This window comes from Sesamum indicum, linkage group LG3 (genome assembly GCF_000512975.1).
Source record: "Sesamum indicum cultivar Zhongzhi No. 13 linkage group LG3, S_indicum_v1.0, whole genome shotgun sequence".
NCBI lineage: Eukaryota > Viridiplantae > Streptophyta > Magnoliopsida > Lamiales > Pedaliaceae > Sesamum > Sesamum indicum.
In genome coordinates this window covers 8,217,425-8,241,654 of record NC_026147.1, presented here as the reverse complement: position 1 = coordinate 8,241,654, position 24,230 = coordinate 8,217,425, and the positions used below count along the sequence as shown (strand labels likewise).

At 29.3% G+C, this 24,230-nt stretch overlaps 3 protein-coding genes and 1 long non-coding RNA gene across 5 annotated transcripts in view; 2 read left to right on the top strand and 2 right to left on the bottom strand.

Moving 5' to 3' along the window:
- Positions 1-824, top strand: part of LOC105157671 (mavicyanin) — a 1,164-nt gene extending 340 nt beyond the window's left edge. The window contains exon 2 of the mRNA XM_011074107.2: positions 45-824. Within this exon, the coding sequence (XP_011072409.1) occupies positions 45-382 (338 nt within the window). The 3' untranslated portion in view covers positions 383-824. The remainder of the gene's footprint in view (positions 1-44) is intronic.
- On the bottom strand, positions 749-1,386 carry LOC110011737. Its single transcript, XR_002286807.1, has 2 exons — positions 1,086-1,386; positions 749-986 (listed from the first exon to the last, which is right to left on the bottom strand). It is a non-coding gene; the product is annotated as an uncharacterized LOC110011737 (long non-coding RNA).
- Positions 12,099-13,119, bottom strand: LOC105157670 (dehydration-responsive element-binding protein 3). Its single transcript, XM_011074106.2, has one exon. It carries the CDS (start codon positions 12,948-12,950, stop codon positions 12,303-12,305), a length of 648 nt encoding a protein of 215 aa, XP_011072408.1. The 5' UTR covers positions 12,951-13,119; the 3' UTR covers positions 12,099-12,302.
- LOC105157668 lies at positions 19,736-23,230 on the top strand. Of its 2 annotated transcripts, XM_011074104.2 has the most exons (9): positions 19,736-19,951; positions 20,452-20,528; positions 20,706-20,934; positions 21,082-21,236; positions 21,350-21,395; positions 21,483-21,574; positions 21,667-21,760; positions 22,476-22,532; positions 22,749-23,230. In XM_011074104.2, exons 1-9 carry the CDS (start codon positions 19,808-19,810, stop codon positions 22,836-22,838), a joined length of 984 nt encoding a protein of 327 aa, XP_011072406.1. In that variant the 5' UTR covers positions 19,736-19,807; the 3' UTR covers positions 22,839-23,230. The 2 variants fall into 2 exon arrangements, with proteins under 2 accessions (XP_011072406.1, XP_011072407.1); XM_011074105.2 differs by lacking the exon at positions 22,476-22,532.

Genomic DNA, 24,230 nt, shown 5'->3' with positions numbered 1-24,230 from the left:
TGTGTTCCAGTTTTACCGGAGCCCTAATTCTTTAACCCCTATAGGTTTCGAGTACAAGAATGATACGGTGCAGGTGGTGGACAAATGGGGATACTATCACTGCAACTCAAGCCACCCCATCTCATTCTTCCATGACGGCAACACCGTGATCAAACTGCAGCAACTCGGTCTGGTATATTTCGTGAGTGCCGACCCAGATCACTGCAAAAACGGGCAAAGAGTGACAGTCGAGGTGATACCGCTCCACCAGAATTCTCAATCACCATCACAGTCCTCTGATGCACCCCCTGCACCATCACTGTTCTCTGGAGCAAGATCATTCTTGGTTGTGCAAGAACTGGTTTTCTTTTATATAGTTGCTTCTGCCTCCTTCAACATGTAGGTAGCTTTAGAGTTGACGATCATTATTGGTTGTGCAAGAACTGGTTTTATTTCATGTAGTTGCTTCTGCCTCCTTTAACATGTAGGTAACTTTATTGTTAACGGCGGCTGGCCGACTGGTTATGTGTCATTCATCTAACTAAGTCAGTGTAACACCTGCAGGACTAATTACGAAACTATATACCTCAGAACAGTCGAAAACGAGGCATCCTGCTACATATATGAAATATCCTTTTCATGTAACAGGAGAAATTGTGTGTTATTTGTATAAGCAGGATTGCACAGCAAATTAACACAAAATCTTGGGCAGAATTTGTCAATATGATCAAACTCTCTTGAATATTTAAAGCTAAGCGCAGGGCATCAATGGCTTCATCAGATTATGTATTATTAATTGGAACATCAACACCAGAATTTCCGACATTCTTGATAATAGTGATGAATGCGTAAAAGATACAAGAAAGAAAAACTCATAGAAATCACAGAATGTAAGCGGAACAAAAAGGGCAATATTAGAGGGACTCCTGAAACTCATTGGCTGCCTCTTGATTCTTCCTTTTATTCAGTTCCTCCTCGTACTTCCTCAATCTTTCGTTCCACATCTCCTGCTCAAACGTAAACACAAACGTCAACTCAAAAGAGGACGAAACCCAGATCATGGAAAAAGAACAAGAAAGAGTTTGGATCAGAGAAGAGGATAAAACCTTGTACTTGAGTTCAGCGCGGTGCATACAGTAGAATCCGAGAATCCCCCCGAGTATAGTACCGGTAATAATCCGAAAATAACCCCATCTTGGAGACTTCATCGCCCCCACTAATTTACGTTTCACCGGTCTCTCGAACAGCAACAGAATCCCAATTAATTAAGATATTCAGCAGAGGAGCTGAGCAATGGAACCTAATGAACTGAAACCGCCGGAATTACGCGGCCGGGCTGTCACGCTCGAGTGCAAGCACCGCTTACTGATGAGTTTGGGGCAGTTGCGAACTGGATTTTAGGGGTAATCTGCCGAACGCTTTGATTTTAGGGCTTTCATTTGGGCCCTAAATGATTATCCCTTACAACTTGATTCAGCCTAATGGCCCATAACAGTCCATGCCCAGAAAGCAATAGTTTATAACATTTTCTTACTTTATTTAGCCATTGTTTGTGGCCCATAACTTGATTGTACTAGCCATTCTGCCATCCACGTTCATATAATAAATAATTTTTATATTTTAAAATATATTATAAAAAAAATAAGTTATAGAAATCAATACATTATATTTAAAAATAAAAAGTGAATTAATTTATTGAATATTATCGACAAAATAAAAAAAGTTTGTATAAACGATTCTCAAATTGTCATTTGTGAGTGAGAATAAATATTTTTTATAGTAATATAAATAGTAAATTACGTTTGTCATTCGAATTATGTTCGTTTTTTTATTTTGCTATCAAAATTCATTTTATGTTAACTTACCACATCAACTTTAAGGAATTTGCACTTTAAAGTAATATTTGGTTTCAAAAATTTAAAATTAATTGTCCACACACATTTGAGTATGATTTGCGCGTCAAACAGTTTGAATTCTTCCCTTTTTAGAAACGATGCTTAAGTACATTATCATTACATTAACTATCACTTATTAATTAATTTGATCAACCTTAATTGCCCAGACAGAATCCCATTAACTGAAATAATTATGAATTTTATTTTTGATTAATGAGTCATCAATATGTAATTATGAGGATAATATAATTAAGATTCCTCATAATGTAATGAAGAGGGGCGATTAGGGTTTGATCATCATTCAAACAAACAAGCTTGTATTACTCTTTGTCCCTTTGCTTCTGTCTCTCATCTTTCAAATCTTTAAAATCATCAGAATAGTGAAATAAAATCTTCCAAACCTTCATGTCAATTAGCTTAATGTTAAGTGGGATTTTTCAAATAATTAAAACAAAAATTAATATTTATAATGAAATATTAAATGTCATTTTCCACAATTTTGTTATATACTAATGACTGTGGCACGTTCAAATCAGAGTGCATAGTCAAATAAATAAAAATTTAAATCAATTTTTATTTTTAAATTTGTATTTTAATTAAAGATATTAGAAATGTTATAAAAAAATTAAAGTTACTGAATATTGAAAAGAGTAGACAATTTGATGATTATGAAAAGATGGAGAAAATTAAAAAAAAAATAAAAGATTATATAATTAGAGAGGACACAAAAGGGCATTTTCATTTAATAATAAAATAGATATATAAATTAACTGACAATAATCTAATTTTTGACATAATTTGATATAAAAGAAGTTAATATTGCCAAGAATTTTTATGTAGTTCGTTACTGTAAATAATTAGTGATATATTTGTATTTTTAATATATAATTGTAGTAACAATCACTTCACATTTCTGCGCTATGATTTATCTACACAAATCATTTTTATTTTTTTGAATAAATACCACTCCTGACAGCCAAAAAGGTAGTATGGGTAGTTTGTGCAGTGATATTGATATTTTTTTGGAATATATGTTTAATTTTTCAAAATGTATGGATGGTTCGTGTAAATGATGCTGAAGTTTTGATGAATAGATCATACATGTAATTTTTTATAAAACATGAGTGATTTTATATAAATAGACCATAAATCAAGAGATGCAGATATCATATCCTTAAATAAAACTTTACAGGCGATCAAAGTAGGTTTCTAAATAAATTTCGAATCCCATATAACTTAAAATTATCCAAATAAGTCCAATAAATTAATTTATAAGTTTTAAAATCCAAACACAACGTTACAATTTCTTGACAATAAATAATTACGTGGAGTTGATTGACTCATAATTAAATAATTACATTGAAAATAATGAACTAATTACATAAGAAGGTTCACCTCAAATATTTTATCAATCATAAAAAATAAATAAAATAAAATTGATGTCTTGCAATTTGGCCTAAGATGAGTGAGACAAGAGAATGAACATCAAAGCTAGAAGTTAAAAGAGAATGATTAATTATAATATATGGTGACTTGCAGCTCAAAAATGGAAGTCTTTTCAAGAAATCATTATAATCAAAGATCCCTAATGAAAATTAAACTTAGTTAATGGAGGTGCCCTACCTGCTAATTGTCGTCGGTTGCATTTGACAAGAAATCACTCCATCAATCACCTTTCAATTTCGACCAACTTTTTGTTGGTGTAAATCAATAGTCACGCCAACGGGGCCTAATTTAATTAGTAAAGTTGAGGCTTCATGACTATAAGATTATATCTTCGAACCCCACCAGAGTATGATATGTTATTCTACTTTAATAGTAAGTGTAGTTCTATTTTAGTAGTAGTTGTTGACTCGATGTAGTTATTTAATATTGACGATTGGTGTATGATTATTATAATCATTGATATTTGACATTAATGATTATAATTAATTTACTCAAAGAATCTACACATTAATTATTAATATTAAATATGTATTAAATAACCAATAATTATCATTAGTGGGACCGAACCCATGATCTCAAAATCACGAGGCCTCAGTTTTGTCAATTAAATTAGATTTTATTAGCAACTTTTGTGGTGTTTTGTTAAGCCACATTAATCAATATATCTATTAATTTGGATATTGAAAAGAAATTTAATTAATTAATTACTTTGTTTTTTTATTTTTTTTCTCTTTTTTCATGACAATGATGTCTTACCGAATTTTTATTAATTGATTTAACAGAATGAGTGAGGTATGCATGCATGCTCATTGTGTTTCTTGGTATTATTTAATTTAATTATGCATAAGTTGTTAGTATTGTCTATTTTCAAGAAAACATATATCTCTTGAACATATATATATGACCCTACAACTAAGTTGTCTGAAAAAAGAAAAATTATAATATTGGCAAACAGTCTTTAACATTTGTAACACTAATCGTGCAACATATCAACAGGGTTCTAGAAGGAATTAATATGATCAAATCTTTTAAGTAATCAGGTGCAAAACACATGATTATCCACTGCATTAATTGATGATTAATTTATAGATAGATTGCATTAAAAGTGCTGAGGTTAGATCAAATACTAAAAAAAAAACTTATTATTGTCTATATTTTATTTCTTATGCACTAAAAGCGGCAACACTCGATACAAATATTTTTCTTACTCATCATGACAAAAGTTATTAGTCATGGAAAAAATTTCCGTCATGGCTTTAAGCAATTGTTAATGTTTTAGCCAGGGAAACATGCAAGCAACCCCCTTGTGATATCGTAAATGAGCAAATTATCCCCTTATAAAAAAATAAATAGAGATTTACCTCTCTATATATTTTAAAATACAACAACTCACCCCCTATGATACAAGGAGGTAAATTACTTCATTTTAAAAAGTACAGGGGGGGTAAATTGCTAGATTTTTTTAATATGCTCATTTTTAATATCACAGAGAGGTAAATTGCTATTCACCCGTTTTAGCCACCTCATAAGATCAACTACGACAGATAAATACTGCATGATTGTGGTCAAGAACTATTTAATGCGAACATTTCTTTTAATCTTGGCAATCAATCATGATTAAATAATAATAATAAGAAGAAGAATTGTATTATTTTAACCACATCAAAATAATAATAATAATAATGAATGATTATCATACATAGTGGAGTTGAATGTGAGTGATGAGTTGAAATCTGGTTGTTGAGCATATAATGAATGTAAACAAGGAGATAAAGAGCAAAAAATGAGCTGTTTTTGCTGTTCCCAGAAAGCAATTTTGTGTAGGTGACAGCTTCCAATTTGGTATGAAAATTTTGTAGTTTTGACTTGTCTACTTTTTTCTTCACATAAAAACAAAGACTTTATTTAAAAAACAATATTTAGAACGTGACTCTGAAAATGATGTAATAAATAAATAAAACTTTCAAAGCCAAGCCAAGATTTCACATGCCATCAATTTTGGGATTATTTTAAGTCACCGAATCTACTCTGAAAACCTTCAAGAATGTCTGTCCTATTACTTTCTTTCTTTCTTTTTTCATTAATTATTATTAGATCCCTATAAAAATATAAAATTATAATTTTTCTCAAAAAAAATCTTTTAGAATTACACTTACACTTTCAATTCTCTAATTACGTATAGTTGTGCCCAGCCTATTAGGATTTGAAAGAAAAATGATCAAGTCGCAAAAATTTATATAAATTTTAAATTTTGTCCATCATAAAACATTCTTTTTAATTAATTAGTGACAAAAATAAACCATTTTCAACTCTATTGAGATTTATCATAATTACAAACACCTCCTGAAATTAATGTCCGTATAACAATACACCCCCTTACAATAAGCTGTGATGAAGGAGTATTTATTAGACGGTCATTATTTTTAGGGAGTGTTTTGTAATTTTTCAAATAAAAAGTGAATATTTATAATTACGACAAACCTCATAAGAGCCTATTGTAACTACCATAATAATAAAATGTTGAATAAATATATTAAAATAGAAAAACCATCCACATTTATAATATTTAAAGTTTAATTATGATGTTTCAATCTGACTACTGAATTAAGCCCTCGTTAGCAGCCCGAATTGTTTGAATTCCTTAGTGTCAAATGAATTATTAAAAAAAAAAAAAATTATTGAAACACATGATAATTGTCGAAAACACACAAATCAAAAACAGAACTTTTACGGCAACTGCGAATCTTAAAACAGTTTGGCAAGTTCAATAATTTATCAACACAAACGTTGTTATTTCAAGATTCCTAATTCACTGTTTTTAATGTTTTTTTCCCCAACTTGTTGATTTAATTAGTCCTGAATGCTGTATACCCATTATTTGCAGTTTCTCCCTTTCAATAAATTAAGTGTCGGTCAATTAGCAATATTGAGTACCCATAATTTTAAGGTTATGAGTTCAAATTCTACCAATATGTGAAATATTATTATATTTTAATTGTAGGTGTCTTTCTACTTTAATAACAGTTGTTGATTAGATTATCTTATATTGATAATTAGTGTATGATTATTATAGTTGTCGGTTGCTGTTAAATATAAATATTTTGATATTGATGACTGCAATATGTTTATTTAAGAAATAATAGTCCACTCTTTCGCTTCAAAATAAACTAAGGGGTTGTTTGGCTAGATTTATTTAAAAGATCTTATAAGTTGATCACACATTTTATAAGATGTTTTTAGAGCTTATAGGATCAATGTTAGATCTTATATTAAAAATAAGTTCACGATGTGTTTGGACACTTTATAAGATGTTAGTAATGATAAATTTATAATTAATTTAAAGAAGTTAATTAAGATTTTATAAATAAGTTGGCAACTGAAATTATAAACTCTCAAGCATCTTATAAGATATTTTAAAAAGCTTATAAGCTCACCCCAAACACCCTCTAAATTACAAGTCTCGAATTTTCAATTGTATCGTGTATTTATTAATTTACTTGAGTAGAAGTATTCTATATGTTGAACGATTGCATCATTTAAAACCTTAATTTATTAGAGACGAGAATCATTTAATATTATGATGATTATACTCCCGTCCTCTAAAATTTGATATAATTACACGTAAATACCATGTGGTTTGAAAAATTAAACCTCATGGAAGGAGCGTAATTATCCTTTTAATATTTAATATCTCTAACAGTAAATATAAATATCATTGATTAGTTCAGAATAATGATTGTATTATTAGTCTATAATTTTTTTAATTAATATAATTGCTCAATTTTCAACATGCAATCTTGACGTGACCCATAAATCCTAACAATTAATTAAGTTCTAGCCACCAATGATATTTAAATCTAAGTGGTTAAAATTAAATAAGTTTGAGATCAGGGGTTCGAGGCCCACCAAATATATGGGCATTTGTTTCACTTTATATGAATTTATTATATTTTATTTCACAGTTCTTATTGTATTAACGTAGTAATTGTATTGAATATCAATATATTATTTAATTTATTAAAATGATGATATAATAATACAATTATTATTTTAATTATAAAAATAATTAATAAAAAAACCGTGGTCATTATTGACAACAATTTGAATGGAAACATCATTTCTTTGTTGATTGGCCGGAAAAAAGCCTTGTTATGATTAGCCAAAAGCAAATTCAGCACGTTTTGAACCACATGACTCAGTATTTGTGAAACTTCATCTTATCACAATAGTTACAAAAATTAGGGACGTAAACGAAAAGAAAAGAGTTTTTTATCTCGTAAACGGCGACGTAAACGAAAAGAAAAGAGTTTTTTCTCTCATAAACGGCGGTTATGATATCGCAACACCAATTTTATTATTATATTAATAATATTTTTAAATTGATTATTTTTTTGTTTGTTGCTTTTTTCTTTCTTTTTTTTTTGAGAAATTTGATGTGTTGGTTTATATATACTTTTTCTTATTCATAATATATTTTAAAATATAAAATATTATTTATTATATGCATGTAAGAACAGTGCGTCACATCTGCTAGTATATATAAATAAAATAGATAAAATCCATAAATAGAAAAATTAACAATTTATTTGCAATGGTTAAGTGAATTTGTCCACTTCTGTTTCTTATTTGGATATTTTAAAAAACAAAAATAAGAGAGGTCAATTCAATAAGTTTCTTTTATTTATTTTTTTAATAAAATACGATAAAATTTAAACATAAATTCAAGACATTAATATTTCTAAATAATCAAATATATTCAAGTAAACAAGACAAGAAACTATTATAAAAAATATACAATTTATAATATTCGACATAAGAAAATCAAACAATCTATTTTCTTTTCATCTGTTTTTTATATGTATTTTGACAATAAGTTAATTTTTCTTTAATTTTATGCCGATCACATTGATATTATGTGAAATGATACCTAACGGTTTTGTTCTGAAAAAACACATCGACAGGGAAATGAGGTTACATAATGTGTGATGTTTGTCTACATCAATTAAAGTTAAAGTTTCGTAATCTTAATATTTAAAAACTTTTATATTTTATTCATGACTATATGTTAATAATAATAATTTTCCTTCTTAAAAAAAAAAAGGAAAAAGGGACAAAAATAGTGAATGATATTTCAGAGTGGTTTCAAATGCCGCATAATTAGTTGAGTGTGTCTGAAATGAATAGCCAAAGTGCCAGCACTTGTGAGAACGACTGATTGGAACGTGCACAAACCACAGCCTCTCACATTCTTTTCAATCTTTTATTTTTATTTTTTATTTTTAAAAAAATTACATTTTATTTTATTTTGCTTTTTTCTCTTCAATGATGTGAGAATTATTCAAATAAATAAAGTAATTTCTTTTTAATTTTTTTGAACATATATTAGACGATAGCTTACTTTTATTTGTCACGTTATTTACTCGATCATGAGAAATCTTAAGGGCCCCTACGATTTCATTTTCGGAATATTTAAAAAAATAAAAAATATTGAAAATATCATATTATATCTTTTAGTAGATATTTTAATCTGCAGTATAATGATTATCAATTTTTATATGGGTTTCGGAGAGTTTTAAAAGGAAGAGGTCCCATGAATAAAGTTAAGTCTCATCATACGTGCGGGTGTTTATTTCAATCAATATAAATCTGTAAGTTTATTGTAATTCATTCTATTATTCTTAATTATATTGATTGAACGTATGATTCTTTTAATTTATTAAAATATCAATGTAATTACCACTTCAAAAAAAAAGAAAAAGGGCGAGATTGAATTGGATTTTGCGCTCGTCATATTATTATTTATATTGAGTTCGTTTTAAAATAAGTTTGAAAACTACTCGAAATTAACATAAAAAATATTTTTTAACACGAAATTCATGATTTTTGGAGGTATTTTTCTTTCTTGGAAAATAATTAAATTTGACATAATTTCAGCGTCATATGTACGTCTCCTGCATCTTTTGTGTGTGATGAAAGAGAGAGAGTGAGTGAGGAAATTCCCAATATTGGTAAAATAGTGCATTTTAAAAACTTTCCTTATTTTTCATCTAATGTTCTTTTCAACTTGAACAGGAAAATTCAGCACATCAATCTCAATCTTTGCTTTTATGACATCAACAAATAATTAATATTATTGTTTATTCATATAATCTTAATTTTCTAATTTTAATATATTCCAAAAAATAAAAAAATAAATTTATTATTTAACAAAAATAATTAATTTTGATACCTCGATAAAGAAAAACTTAAAAAATTAAGAGTAAATTACAACGGGGACTCGCCCGAAGTTCATTGTGATTACATATACCATCTTATTGGTTGAAAAACCACAAATACCCTATAAAACTCACTATAAAAATCTAAAAGATTGGTGACATAAAAAATCAAGTTAAAATTTTAATATTGTCATTAATTATATATATTAAGGGACAGAAAAGTTTGTTTTCTCACAATAATGAATTTCATGATTTTAGTATTTTTTTTATTGTTATTATTATAAAATTATTATTAGCAAGAATTAATGATTAAAAAATATGCATAAAGTCGTCACTAAATACAATTAATTATTCATGTTATAGTGGCAGCCTAGTGACACTAAATAATAGTTGTTACTATATTAATTATGTCGTTACTTCACTTATTGTATTCAGTGACAACTTTATGTATAATTTTTGTCACTAATAATTATACAGTGACAAAATAAAAAATATTATCACTTAATAGTGATTAACGATCGTTTAACAAATATTCATTACAATATACTGTCACGAGGAGTATTTGTTAGATGATCGATAATAATAAAAAAATTATTTATGATCTTTTATATAATTAAAAATTAATTATAATTATAATAAATATTAAGGAGATGGTTGTGATTTATCCGAAAATTAATTAAAATGTGGTTATCGGCAAGGCAATAAACTTGGAGAAAGAAAAGTAAAATGAGTTACGTGGAGGGATATGGTGAGGGCATGTCGACAATGATTACCCATTACCCCTACATATATATCTTCCCCTTATCATCACTCAAATGTACCTCAAAATCATTCAATCATATACCAAAAGCGCATATTAAAAAAATAATTACCCAACGAGTTTGTTTTGACAACTTAGGTGCATCTAGCTGTCATAATTAAAAATACGATTCTAATTGCATGAGTTGGATCATTTTATACTATTCTTTTTATTACTTTTTTAGCACATGTCGGTTAATATATATATATATATATATATATAAGCCATAAGGGTAAAAATTGATTCTATGTATGACACACCAACTCTATGAATAAAAAAATAAAAAAAAATGTAAATTTAGCCAATGTAAATAAATTAATTGTAAAATTTACGAGATTTAATTCGATCTACAAAAAAATCAATAAATTCTATAGAAAAACAAAATTATAAATGTATTTTATATTAAAAATATAAATGAAATAAAATTACAACTCGCGACTAAATTTTCTACAGAGGTAGTTTTGTTTTAAGTATGTATTTTTTTTTTTATACTTGATTGGTAAGTTTAAGGTCTTGTTTGATTTGGTGTATGTCTATTTCTGAAAATTTCTTGCTCAAATTAAATTTGGTCGAATTAAACAAATAAAAGCAAGTAAAATACTCTTGACATGTGATTCGTCACTTTCTCTAAACTATACATTAATTACAACACAAGTGTATTACAGTTAAATTTGAATTTATTGAATGATGTAATGAATTGTATTATAAAAAAATTGGTAAATTGTATTTTGCCATCTGAACTATACTCGTTTTTATATTCTTTTTTTTTTTATTTTGTCTACTTTGCAAAATTTGCCTTTTGTCATATATGACCCCATTTTTTGTTAATTTTTCTATTGGAAAATCATTATATGATGTGTATATTCAAAAAATATCACATTGCATAACCCTTAAATATCACATGTACACTGCATATGATGTTTCTTCGATAAAATACTTAGTTACAAAAATATTTTCATAAAGTTGAGATGATAAGTCAATCAAAAAAATAAATAAATGTCAATATAAAAACGATCATTATTCAGATTATAAAATGTAATCCTAAAAAAATATTTATTACACCAGAAAATGACATTTTCAAGGTTTAAAAAAAAAAAAAGAAAAGGAAGAAGAAGACATTGAGAAGAATTGAGGTGTTAGAACATGGGAGAAGGAACAGGAAAAACAAATAGTCGATGTCAAATGCAAATGGATCCTAAGAAAATGTCTTAGTCTTGACAAAAATCCACAGACTATGACATAATTAGTGCCAAGGAAAAAGGTGTAACAATAATTAAGGATTTTCTTCACACGCTTTTTTCTTTTCTCTAATGGGAGCAAATTATTATTAACTAAACTCGTGATTTCATTTGCTACGTAAATTCTGGATGTCATGATCTTATTCGTTGGACTTCAGAGTTTGTCTTTGTACCAAAAAAAATTGTATTTCACATCCCATTAATTAGCTTTTTCCCGACCTTGATCCAATTATTTTCGAACTTGTCATATTATATTTTATAATTTTAATTTTTTTAAATTTTAATTTTATTAAATTTATGATAAAAATAGCACACACATCACACGAGCTAGTTCCGTTAAGTCTGGAGGGAAAGTAACATTATTTTTGTTGAAACTTAATGAAATTAAGGTTTGGAATTAAAATTATAAAATACAATATGGTGAGTTTAGAATTAATAAAATTAAAATTATAAAAGGCTAATTATGAAACATAAAATACAATTTTGACTGCATAGCATAATTAGCACAATTATATTGCCAGATATATACTGGAAATATTTTGAGTATGTATACATTTATATTTACAGTGTAATCGATGAACTAAATCTCACAAAAATAAAAAATAATTTAAAAAAGCAGAAATAATTTTTGGAGGAAAAACCGTAATTTGTACAATATACGTGTAATTGTACGTACATGACATCTACATCTAAAGTACAAGCAAGAAAGCACAAGGCACACGTCCACGCTTTAGCAAGCCCATTTCCGTATTTCAAAGCTGCATGAAATCAAACTCCCCCAACCTCCGGCCAACTCATCGGAGAAATACTCGCAGAAGTCCTTATCCAACTCCCACCACGGCGTATGCAGCCCGTCCGCCGAGTCAACCACCGCCAACTCGCTCCGCGACTCGGTCGAGTCGTAGCGCCCCTCCAAACTCGGCAGCTCAATTATCTCCCCGAGCTCATCCGACGCCGTAGTACTCGCCGTAGAAGAAGAGCACAACGGGCTGAGCTCCTCCATAGCCGCGGCTTTCGCCGCCGCGGCTTGCACGTCCCTGGGCGAGAGTGAAGCGGGGCGGGGCAGAGACTCAGTTAGCTGAGGGAAGTTGAGAATCGCCGAGTCTCCCTTGATGCTCAAAGCCGCCACGTCGTGGGCCCGCGCCGCCATTTCAGCGGTCGGATAAGTTCCGAGCCAAATGCGAGACTTCTTCCGAGGGTGGCGGATTTCGGAGACCCATTTCCCCCAGCTGCGCATCCTCACGCCTCTGTAAACTGGGTGCTTGTTCCCACTATCCCTAGCTCTTTTCTTGCACTTGTTTTGACACGGGTTATCAGCGGAGGAGGATGAGGACGCTGATGAAGCTGAAGAGGCTGAACAGGGTGGTGGCTCAGGCATATCTGGTCTGAGAATGGTGGGTGAGGACGATGGAGATGGAGTGTAGAGAGAGAAAGTGGGAGGAGGGATGAGAAGTGAGGTGGGTGCAATTAAGTTATAATTTATATAGTGAAGGGAGAAGGGAGAGTAAGTTGAGTTGAGGTATGAATATGAATATGATAGAAGCAAAAATATGTGTGTGGTTTTGATTTTTGAAGCAAAAAGGGGAAACATCAAAATCCGGCAATATTAAAGACACGAATTATCAAGTGTACGTTGGAGTGTGATAGTGATTGGGGGATAATTCCATACATTTTCACAATTTCTAACCTTCCTAACTTATATAAATAAATTCCTCTCTATCCTCATTCTCTAATTATAAATACTCTTATAACTTCAAAAATTATTATGTTGATTTTTTCTTCAAACAAATATATTTGAAAATATAAATAAAAAAATCTTATGGTGGATTATTAAAGTAAATAATTCATTGAAAATATTAGTTCATAAGAATATCTCATAAATTTTTAAAAAGTATATAAAAATTTAATTTATAATTTAAAAAGATATTTTGGCAGTTTACACTAAAAATTAGATAAAAAGTTAATAGAATAGACCAATTGTTACACAGATATTAAATTCAGGAGATGGTATTTTATAACTTTTTAAATAAAAATGAGTTACTTATAATTATTCACTATTTTAAGAATTGCTGGTACTAATAATAATAATATACTCCCTATACATATATCACATCATAGTATTGCCCTATTTATGTTTTGGGCATGTTAGAGTTGAAATCTAACACTGCCCTATTTGTTCCATTAGTGTCATACTTATTACCAATCAATTTAAATAAACTCACATTGCAAATTTAGTCAAATTTTTTTGAAAAAATAAAGTTTCTAAATATAAAATGCAAATTACGATTTTAAAAATACTCAAATAACGAAATTTACTTTGAAAACTTCAAAACAATTTTATCCCAAAGGTGATGAAATTAAATATTAGGGTAAATACATCGACACTCCTTAAAATTGAATTTAATTACACAAACACCCTTATTTTTTTTGTAAAATTTCAAATACATCCACCGTGGGTTATCAATGTAATGTACCGCTCGCTGCCTTTTCTAATATTATATATAAAACTCGCAAGAGATTGTCAATGTAATTTCCCATGTACTTTTACACAATTACAAATATAACTTTCGGGAGAAAACTTTAAAATATATAATTATAATTTAATTTATAAAAATTAAATTTAATTTTACGGGTGTCCACATAAATTTACCTTAAAAATAAATATCTTATATTTTTTTTAAAACTTTATATTGGCCCGTGACTCCATTTAAAATGCAAGCCTGGAAGCCCATCAAATTGCATCTACAAAATGTTACACCATAAAAAGAAGTTACCTTTTTCATTAATTCTTGAAATATTATTCCACGACAGTTTTCTTTCTTTCTTATTAGTTTTTTTTGTCTGCAAAATTCTATTCCGTTCTTAAGGTGGTGTAGGGTTGTCCCAGTCTAGGTAAGAAAAGTATTTAATATTTGAAAGAAACAAAGCATCCGTTTGGTGACACACTTTTGTCATATTATTTAATGCTATTTCCTAACATTTTTATTATGTCATGTACACAATTTATGCCATAAGCAGAGTTGCCAAAATATTGAGAGGTGGGTATGCATTCCACATCGATTCTAAATGAAAAGTTTTCACATTTGTAGAGTTTAAACATGTGTTTTTTTTTTCAGCATAAAATAATAAAATTAACACGAAAAACAAATGACTTTTCATTATGATAAAAAAAAATGATCAATACAATTAATCATGAACGTATAATAAATATTAATTATTGTTTCTATAAATCATGCCAAATCAAAATTAAAAACCATTAGGCGGTATTCTACGCATAACAAAATATGACAAATATTAATTAATTCTAATTATTATAATTTTTTTTTTTGGGTGCGTGATAAAATCAGATCGAGAATGCATCGCATGTCGTATTAATATAAATATATTATATATTTGTGTGAAAAATAAATTAACTGTAATAATATATTTCTTGCATAAAAAAAATATTAAAAATAATAGGAAGTATAGGGGGAGAGGGCAGGTCTCCATCGCCCACGTACACAAATATGTCCGTTGAGGTGTCTATTTTTACATTTTTGTCCGTTGCAGTGACACTATTCAATTTCCGAGCTCCACGTTTCCGACTACGACTTCATGAAATGACTAAAATGAGCTCCTCATTACCACCTATGATTGAGACGCTTTCAGACCTAAAATTTCGTCTAATAAACAATTTTTTGTACTATACGTACCGTGTTCGTTTTGTAATAATTTTTACATAATTTAAATGGTGAATCGCAACAACTTCTATTGAAATTTAATACGATAATAAATTCTTTTTCAATTTGTTATTTAAAAAATTATGTTTATTCTATTAATTTTAATAATTATCTAATAATTAGGTTTATAGTCCAAATTCATTGGTTCTCGTTATGTTTTTATTCATTTTTTGTGGTTAACAAATCAAAATGATCTTGTGGACTATTGATTATAGTTTGGGATAATTACTCGACTCTCATGAAATTTTATGTAATTACACATAAAAATATATAGTTTGTAAAATTATATATAGTATCAATTAAGTTGCTTTTATCTATCAAATAAGTATATTTGTTAGTCAAAATTCATCAAATTTATTGATATTTATAAAAAAAATATAAAAACTCATATTTACCCCGATTGATTTGTTGTTGACTTATTATAGGTCAAATAAATTTTTTAATAATTTCTTATACATTGTTATACATTAATGCATGCAATGACGTATACAAGGGTAGTTTAGTTAGATAAAATTTGTTTGATCTGTAATAAGTTAATAATAAGTCAATCGAGGGTAAATATAATTTTTTTTACTAATATTAAACGAATTCAAACATCAGGGGTATTAGACATAATTTTTCAAATATCTGTGGTAATAGGGGTATTTTTTTCAAACTATAAGGAGTTTATGTGTAATTACACTAAACGTCAGAGGAGAGGAGTATATTTATTCCAAACTCTAATTTTTATTTGTTCATTTTTTTAATTATTTTTATGGACCTTGGGGATTTTTTTTATATAATTTTTCAATTTTTTCTATCCAACTCATTTAATTTTAAAATTTTTAACTTAAAAAAATAATAACAAAGGCAAAATTGACATAATTTCTTCATCAAACATTATGGGATATTTTAATTTTTCAAAAAATAAAAAGGTATTCGTAAATATGTCAAATTTTAAAAAAGTTTGGTATAATTTATAAATTGAAGTTTATAATTTAAATTTTACTACATCTTTTATATAATATAAATATATATTAATATTTTATTTAAAAATAGAGCATAGTATAGAATTCGAAATAAAAAATTAATTGAATGTAGATTGGAAGCAAATAAAGGTACTAAAATGTAGCATGGCATGAAAAGATGTAGTAGGCAGAAGCTAGTCTGGGCTGCTTTGCTGCATTATTGATTGTACCTTGGTCCTGCTTTCAGTACATGTACTTTCTGTTCTTGTCTCGTTTTCCACATTTTTCTCATTCACTACCCTATCTCATCTCCCCTATTATGATATTAAAATAAATAAATCAAAATTCCTCAAAATTCTGCAAAATGAGAATTTGCACATTTTTTTTTAAAAAAATACTGTAAAGTCGTCAGTCAGAGCTACGACTTCACATGCTTTTTTTTTCCTTTAATATTAAGTAACAACTTCACATGGTTTGTTTTGTTTTTTTTTAATTAATGGGTGTTTAATTAAAAATTCATGATAAATCTTTAATAATTAATTAATAATAAATTTAATATTTTTATTAATATTGTGTATAAGAAATTAAAAATATTCTTATTGTGTGACTTCACTCAAAATAATAATCACCAACCAATATTTTTTTTTCAAAACAATTATTATTAGAATATTTTTTTAATAAAAAGTAATTGTTAATTATTATTTAATTATTGAATTTAGTATTCTTATTAATATCGTGTTTAAATAATTGAAAAAAATAATAATGTGTTTTTATTAACATTATGTACAATGAATTGACAACAAGTGTATTGTGTAACTAAACTCGAAGTAACGATGCTAGCCAATTTTTTTAAAATAATTATTATTTTAATGTAATTTTTTAAAAAATAAATTTAGTTATTATTCAATAATAAATTTAATATTTTAGTTAAATTTTATAAAAAATTCATTGTAAAACTATTAAATTCATTATTGATTTATTATGAAAATAAATTCTAATTCTTGGTAGACAACATTAATAAAAATATTAAATTCAATATTAATCAATAATAAAATAATTATTGTAACTAATAATTAAGGTTTTTAGTATTAATTATTAAGTAAACACTTAAAAACAAAAACAAAACCATATGAAGTCGCTACTTCACATGATTTATTAAAAAAAGAAAAAAGAACATGTGAAGTTGTTAATTCAAGGACGACTTCACATGGTTTATTAAAAAATAAAAAAAATTATGCACAGTTAAATCTTAAAATATGAATCTTCACCTTACATGACGTGTAGATATTTATATTACGTTTAAAATATACGTCTAACATATTTTATTTTTTCAATAAATATATTATAATTATATCATAAATTGATTTAATAACCAATAATTAAAATAAATCAATACTCATACATTGATAGAATTCGAATTCATATCATACCCGTGATGGGTATTAGCAAACATGAAATCCAACTTAACACCCTTGTAAATTTCTAATCAATCAATTTTGTGGGTATTGTACAAGTGGGCCAGTTTTATTAAAAGTCAATGAACTATATGATATGATTGGGCTTGAGATCCCCCAAAGCCCATATGAAAAGTTGGACCTTAGCCCTACATTGCAAGGAATCTTCAAATCAAATTAAATAATTATTTTATTTTTTCATTTCATCAAAGCAAAGAAATTAACAGGATTGAATAATTAAATATTTTTGGTATAAATAACACTAACATATGTGAGATATTATTAATTTGAGAAATAAAAGTGAAGAGAATTAGGTTGGCCTAATCTTGTAATTACCAGTTGACATCATCAATCAAACCCTCTTTTCCTGCTCATTTTTATATGTATGGTGGGTAGTGGGACTGATGAAGAAGCTAATTTTGCGTATAAGTTTGTTCACCTAATCTCATCTCCCATCCAACTTATTCACAGTCTTCCCGGTTTTCAAGGTCAGCGTCAGTTCCCCCAAAACTAGCCAAGTACTTCTACTCATCCTAATTCCACATCTATCTTCTCTTTCCTTTTCTCTTAATCCAATATAATTATATTATAAATTTAAATTATTACAATTATATATAACAACATATCAAATACTTATAATTAACTAATAAAAATAGACCAATAACTACTATCAAAATCGAATTACATCTACACATTGATGGAATCCAAATCCATGACTCTGTAATTGTTAATAGACCCAATTATATATAGCAAATGTGATATACTTGCTATGCAATTGATCATTTTGACTAAACTGTATACTATCACATGACAAAAGTAGTCCATCTATCGATATAATTGGTTCGATTTCAGTCAAATTCGATCTGAACTAAACTAGCGATGATGGATGGGTTGGGGAAAGAAGAGTTAATGTTGGTGGGATGAAGTTTTGACTTGTGATGAGCGTTTCTGTTGGTGTTGTGATGGATGAGTTGGGCTAAAGGATGGCATGAAAACATGATGCACTTGCAAGTTGCAACAACTGCATTTCCCCTAAAACTCTGCCCCATCAACTTTGCATTCTTTTTCAATTCATTCAAATTATTCTTTTTACCCATTAATTAATGCTTTTATTATTTTATTAGTTTTACATTTATGCCCTCCGGTCTCAAGAACTCCGTACTCTGCACACAAGTATTTTAGTATCTTACTGTTTTTTTATTGAGAAAATACATAAATTTAGATTTTCTTTTGTTCTATTTAAAAAAAAAGAAAGAAAATAGAGAGAGAAGAATATAGAGATAAGTATGTTAGTGTTTTTTAGAATTTTTATTTAGAACATAAATAAGAATTAGTTAAAATATACTTAATTTTGTATTTTGTAAAAATATAAAAAAATTATTCAGAATACTTGTAAGTATATTTTATTTTTAGACATGTACAAAATAAGTAAAAGTAAAATAAATAATAACAATAAATAAATAAACTGAAAATCATATATCTTTTAGTTATTATACTTTTCTAAACTAATTAATGCGTGCCACACATTTAAATAAATGTATTTGTAAAATAACGCATAAAGAGAATATAAACTATAAATATTTTAGAATAATATATCTCCAACACGAAACTTGAATACACTAGAAGAAAAATGATTTTTCGTCGCAGTTAATTACTATAGTTAAAAGAAAAAATCATGACAAGTATAAATTAACCAGGATCTTGCCACAACCATTAATGGTTGTTTCTACACGTCAGGCTAAAATATTAATTATGACAAAAATCAAAATTTTCGATCATAGCTGAAAATATTGATTAATTGGTAAAAAATTAAATTTTTTTATTGAGTCCCAAATAATAAAAAGAGTAAAAAGGAAAACCTCTGAAAATAAACAGAAAAGCTACATGAGGGTAAATTCGGTATTTCGAGGCCCACGATCGTGATTAATATTATTATTATTCTTTTTTTTATGTTAAGGATTAGTCATACAGAATTACACGTGCACGCATGAGGATGCGTATATATATATATCGCAGAGCGCCACTTCCTCTGTACTTCGCCATTTTCTGAAACTGAGAGTAACTGCTCCGCGATTCTCATTGTTGAAATTTAGGTTGCGAAAAATCCCGTCGAAAATGGAATACTCCGGCGCCGGCGTTGACGACGGCTTAGATGGATCCTACAAGCCACTCCCACCAATTTACTTCACTTTCATGATCATTTGGGTTGTGTCCGCCGTTTCTTGGACCTTCAACACTTTCAGAAACCGCCATTTTCAGGTCATTTCGTGGTTTTTTTCTGGACTTGTTTCTATGTCTAAGCTTCAGTGCTGTTGTCACTTGTTTTCTTGTTTCAATGTTCGCATTTTTAAGGTGACTGGAACATTAATTTTAGCATTTTTTCCTGTTTTGGAGGTCCAACTTTTTCACTTATTTTTCATTTAATGTGTTTAGAGAGTATCTATGGAGTCGACCGAGTGGGGTTTTTTTTCTTCCCTTCTGTGGAACCTTTGATTTATGTGCATATATACCCAACTCCTAAATAATAGTAAAGGAAACTGATCTTAGAGGGAAAAAGAAGTTCAAAGATGACATTGTTATTGGTTTGTTGTACTGATATTTCTTTATATCTTCACCTTTTCATGGGATTTTGCCTTTTCGAAACTTTCGATTGCTAATTCCTAGTGGGTTTTGGTGTTTTTTTTTTTTTTTTCCATTTTTCATAATTATGGGTTGTGTTGCTAATTCTGTATAATTTGTGCTCCTATTTACTGGAACAGCCGAATAATTTGCAATGGATGCTTGCCTCTGTTCCCTGGATTAAGACTTTGCAACTTTCTTTATCTTTCCTCTTCTGGTACGCTTTTCTCTATTTACAGATTATAGTGTTATGCATATTTCTGCAGTTGGAAAATCAACTAGTTATTTGAAGATCATTTAACACCTAAGTGATGATAATCATGAAGTATCCTGGCTAAGCTGCTTAATAGTTCTTCGACTATTTTTAAATGCTACCTGATTTTCGTTCTTGCAGGTATTCATGCTTTTATTCAAACGTATGCTCTTTATGGATGTCTTTTGGAGTCTATATAATGGGAGTGCTATTTCAAACGTTGGCATTTGTATCATTCTTTCTCATATCTCATGGATATTGCATCACCTGCCATCGCCTGTCGCTGTCCGAGCGAAGAACCATGGCTTCTCTGGGGTGTGTCTTCTACTTGACTCTTGTTGGCTACAGAGCATCTATTCCTTACTTCTCTGTGAGTTTTCCCTTATCAGTCGTTATGTTAAGTTTTTTGCTTGTTCAGTAATTTTTATGTTTGAACTGAATTTCTGCTGTTTTTGTATGAGGACATGAACACTAGAGGAAAACAGAGTTAATTTAGAATTTTCCTCTCTTTGTGCAGGTGCTCTTGCTGCTTAACTATCTCATTCTATTCTATGTGATATTCAACCATGTATACCAGAATTTAATGGTTTTGCGGGATCAGTTGAGCTTCATAGAAGACGAGGATGTCCACGCGATGCATGATGCAGTTTACACAAAGTATATCATGTTCAAGTAAGCATCCTCGCACCTTTGCCTTCTAAGGTCATATGAAGAAATGTGAGTTGCTGAGGTATTTGTCACATACTAGATGCTGACTAGTGTTTTTTGTTTTCATATTGTTTCAGGAAATTTCAAGGTGCAATGCATGTTGTGGCTGTGTCGGAACTTGCAGTATGAACATTTTTATGAGCATAAAAACAATAAGCATATCTTGGATTTGGTTTATGCTATGCAGTAAACAAATAATTTTCTTTTCAGATTTTCATTAGTATAGATAATTCGTTTGAGAGTTATTGGATACGGTTGTTGGTTCGAGAGTGGGCACAGTTCTTCATCTTCATGTACATTGGGTAAGTAATGAATTACTAAATCTTTATGTACTCCAAAACAAAATACGGATAACTTTGGGTAGCTTAATATAGATTACCGCCTTTTACTGCAGATGGATTTTCAGGTCTCAAGAATTGGCACCTGGTTTCTCAGTTATGCCTGCTTTGAGGTCTGATGGGGAGAGAGTACCTCCTATATACAGCATTGTGAGTTCAACGGTTTTTCTCTTTTTAGTTTTCATATTTTGTAATTTGTGGCTATATAGCAAGTAACTGTGCGTCTTGTTTGGTTTTTGTTCAACATATATAATCTTGGGCAATATAAGGCCATTCTGAGATTTTTTTCTCTCCCTTGGGATGCTTGAACATAACTGTACAGAACATACTTTTAATCACATCATTAGCTAATACAAAATAATAAACACCACCTTCATTTCCAATGATTGGTCTTTCTCTTCAAGTTGCAGGACATGCAAACGAAATAATTGTTATGCTAAGATTTGTTGTCTAAAATCACTTGATTAGCACTAGAGAAAACCCCATGGCTCCAATCTGATTACTTTTAGTCTTCTTCGAATTCTTAATGCTTGGAGTTTCAATGTTCGCAAGGGTTGTTTAGGTAAAGCTATTCGAGAGGACCCTTAATTATTGGTTTAATGCAAATTTCGAGATAACAAGTTCGGGGTTTCAGTTCTTATACTAATCATTGTAATCACTCCACTTTGAACTCTTCACATGGGGTATATTTTAACTGTAGAGTATGTTTTGCATCTAAACCTTAAACCTGTATCTGTAACAAGTGATAGTGGAACTAAACTTCTGCCGTTAACTTCCCTTAGTAACAAAGAGAGAACAAGACCTACTACTGAGAGGTCAAAACACCCGATAAAACTCTTATCTAACTAAGATTTAATAATGGCAGGAAATGGATGCCCAGACTTTCAAAGAATTCAGAAGTCGTGAATGGCACATTGGGGTGGTAAGTGACGACCCTGTAGAAATCTGAAACCGACCTTGAATTCATCTCAAATTACACATCCCATCTAGCTTGGTTCTTGAAAACCATTTTCAGTCTTGCTTTGCTCATCCATGTGATTATTACATGCAATCTTGAAAGTTCCTCAGAGTGAAAGTTGAGATCTACTTTTGATTAATCATTGTCAAGTGGCTCAGTTGAAATGTTTATCATTTGCAGCCAACTTTGCCCCAGAAGGGAGGCTTAAAGGATTCAATCCTAGTAGTGATTCAGCAGCCACGTGCATGCACTCTGCCGGCCAAGTCTTAACACAGAGGTCAGCCCTGATCCTGTGGCTACTGTCCAGATGTGGATCTTGGTTATGTGCTGACATGAGCTCCTGGAATTTGTTCGGTTGGAGTAAGCTGGATTACGTTTCTCTAGCAGCAGCATGCAGAAATTTTGCTTTCACCATTTTTGAATCATGATTTACTTTTATTCAGAGGACGAAAACATCCTAAGCTCGTTTATGTAAATGGATAATGAATTAATCGAAATTGTACATTCTTCATTTTGGGCACTGGTTCCCCTGCTGCTCAGGTTTTAGACTTCAGGTTTTTGTTCCTTTTTACCCTCCTTTTGTTTCCTTGCCTTACCACTGAAGTCGGCTTTGGGGCTGTGAGAAAAGAGCCTGAAATGTTTGAAAGCAAGACAATGGTTCATGCTGGGTCTCTTGGGGAAACCCTGCCGAATCGTTGTAGTACTGGATTGGAAACTCATTGGGTCTGAGTATGAAGTACTGGATTCCAAACTTGGGTCGGTGTATGATGTGCGTGGGGTCAAAAATAAAGGGAGGGAATCTTTAATGATATAGTAATAGCAATTATTAAAATTAATTTGACATTTCCAACTTATTGTAGGTAAGGGTCAGAAGGATTTTTTATGACTTAGTTATTTGGGATGACTATGCGGTGCTCTTTTGAAGTTTAATGCAATTACATATAGAGTTCCTATGATTAATGTAATTATATATAAATTTTGTGTACTTTGTGAAGTTACATCTAGAATTTATTTGCTTTTGATCAAAAAATAAATCCCGCTTAGTTAAAATTTGTTGATCTTGTTGATGTTAGCAGAAAATAGATACATTGATATTGACCGTTCATTGATTTATTGTAGGTTAAATAAATATTTTTTAATTAAATTATTTTTATACATATTCACATGTTAATGCATGGGAGGATGTATATTTTAAATCTTATAAGATTATTTTTTTCCTATAGGAACCTTTATAAGGTTAAATTTTTTTTTGGTTTTTTCTTGTGATAGGAACCCTTTTAAGGTTAATTTGGTTATAAAGATTTGCGTGAATTGTTCTAAATCAATAATAAATTAATTAGATTTTTTTTTTTGTTAATATTAGTGTATTCCTTAAATTTTGACTAATGAAAGTTTCTATTTTGGGACAGAAATAAATATCAAGGGGTGTTATATATAATTTTTTATGAATAATCACACCAAATTTCAAGCAAGACAGGAGATTGTGGAAATTTAAACACCAAAATGATTTTTACTTTAATTCAAAATTTTTGAGCCCAACCCAACCTATTGTGGCCCAAAATCAATTTTGCACCTCTACTCAATCTAAACATAATATCATAGTACATAATTTACTGAAATCAGTATATGTAGGCGAATAAGTTAGATTAATTACATTGGAAT

Coding starts and splice junctions, on each gene's coding strand:
- LOC105157668 (XM_011074104.2), top strand. CDS start 19,808: ATGGAATACTCCGGCGCCGGCGTTGACGACGGCTTAGATGGATCCTAC. Junction 20,529..20,705: donor TCTTTATCTTTCCTCTTCTG/GTACGCTTTTCT, acceptor TCGTTCTTGCAG/GTATTCATGCTTTTATTCAA. Junction 22,533..22,748: donor GTGAATGGCACATTGGGGTG/GTAAGTGACGAC, acceptor TATCATTTGCAG/CCAACTTTGCCCCAGAAGGG.
- LOC105157670 (XM_011074106.2), bottom strand. CDS start 12,950: ATGCCTGAGCCACCACCCTGTTCAGCCTCTTCAGCTTCATCAGCGTCC.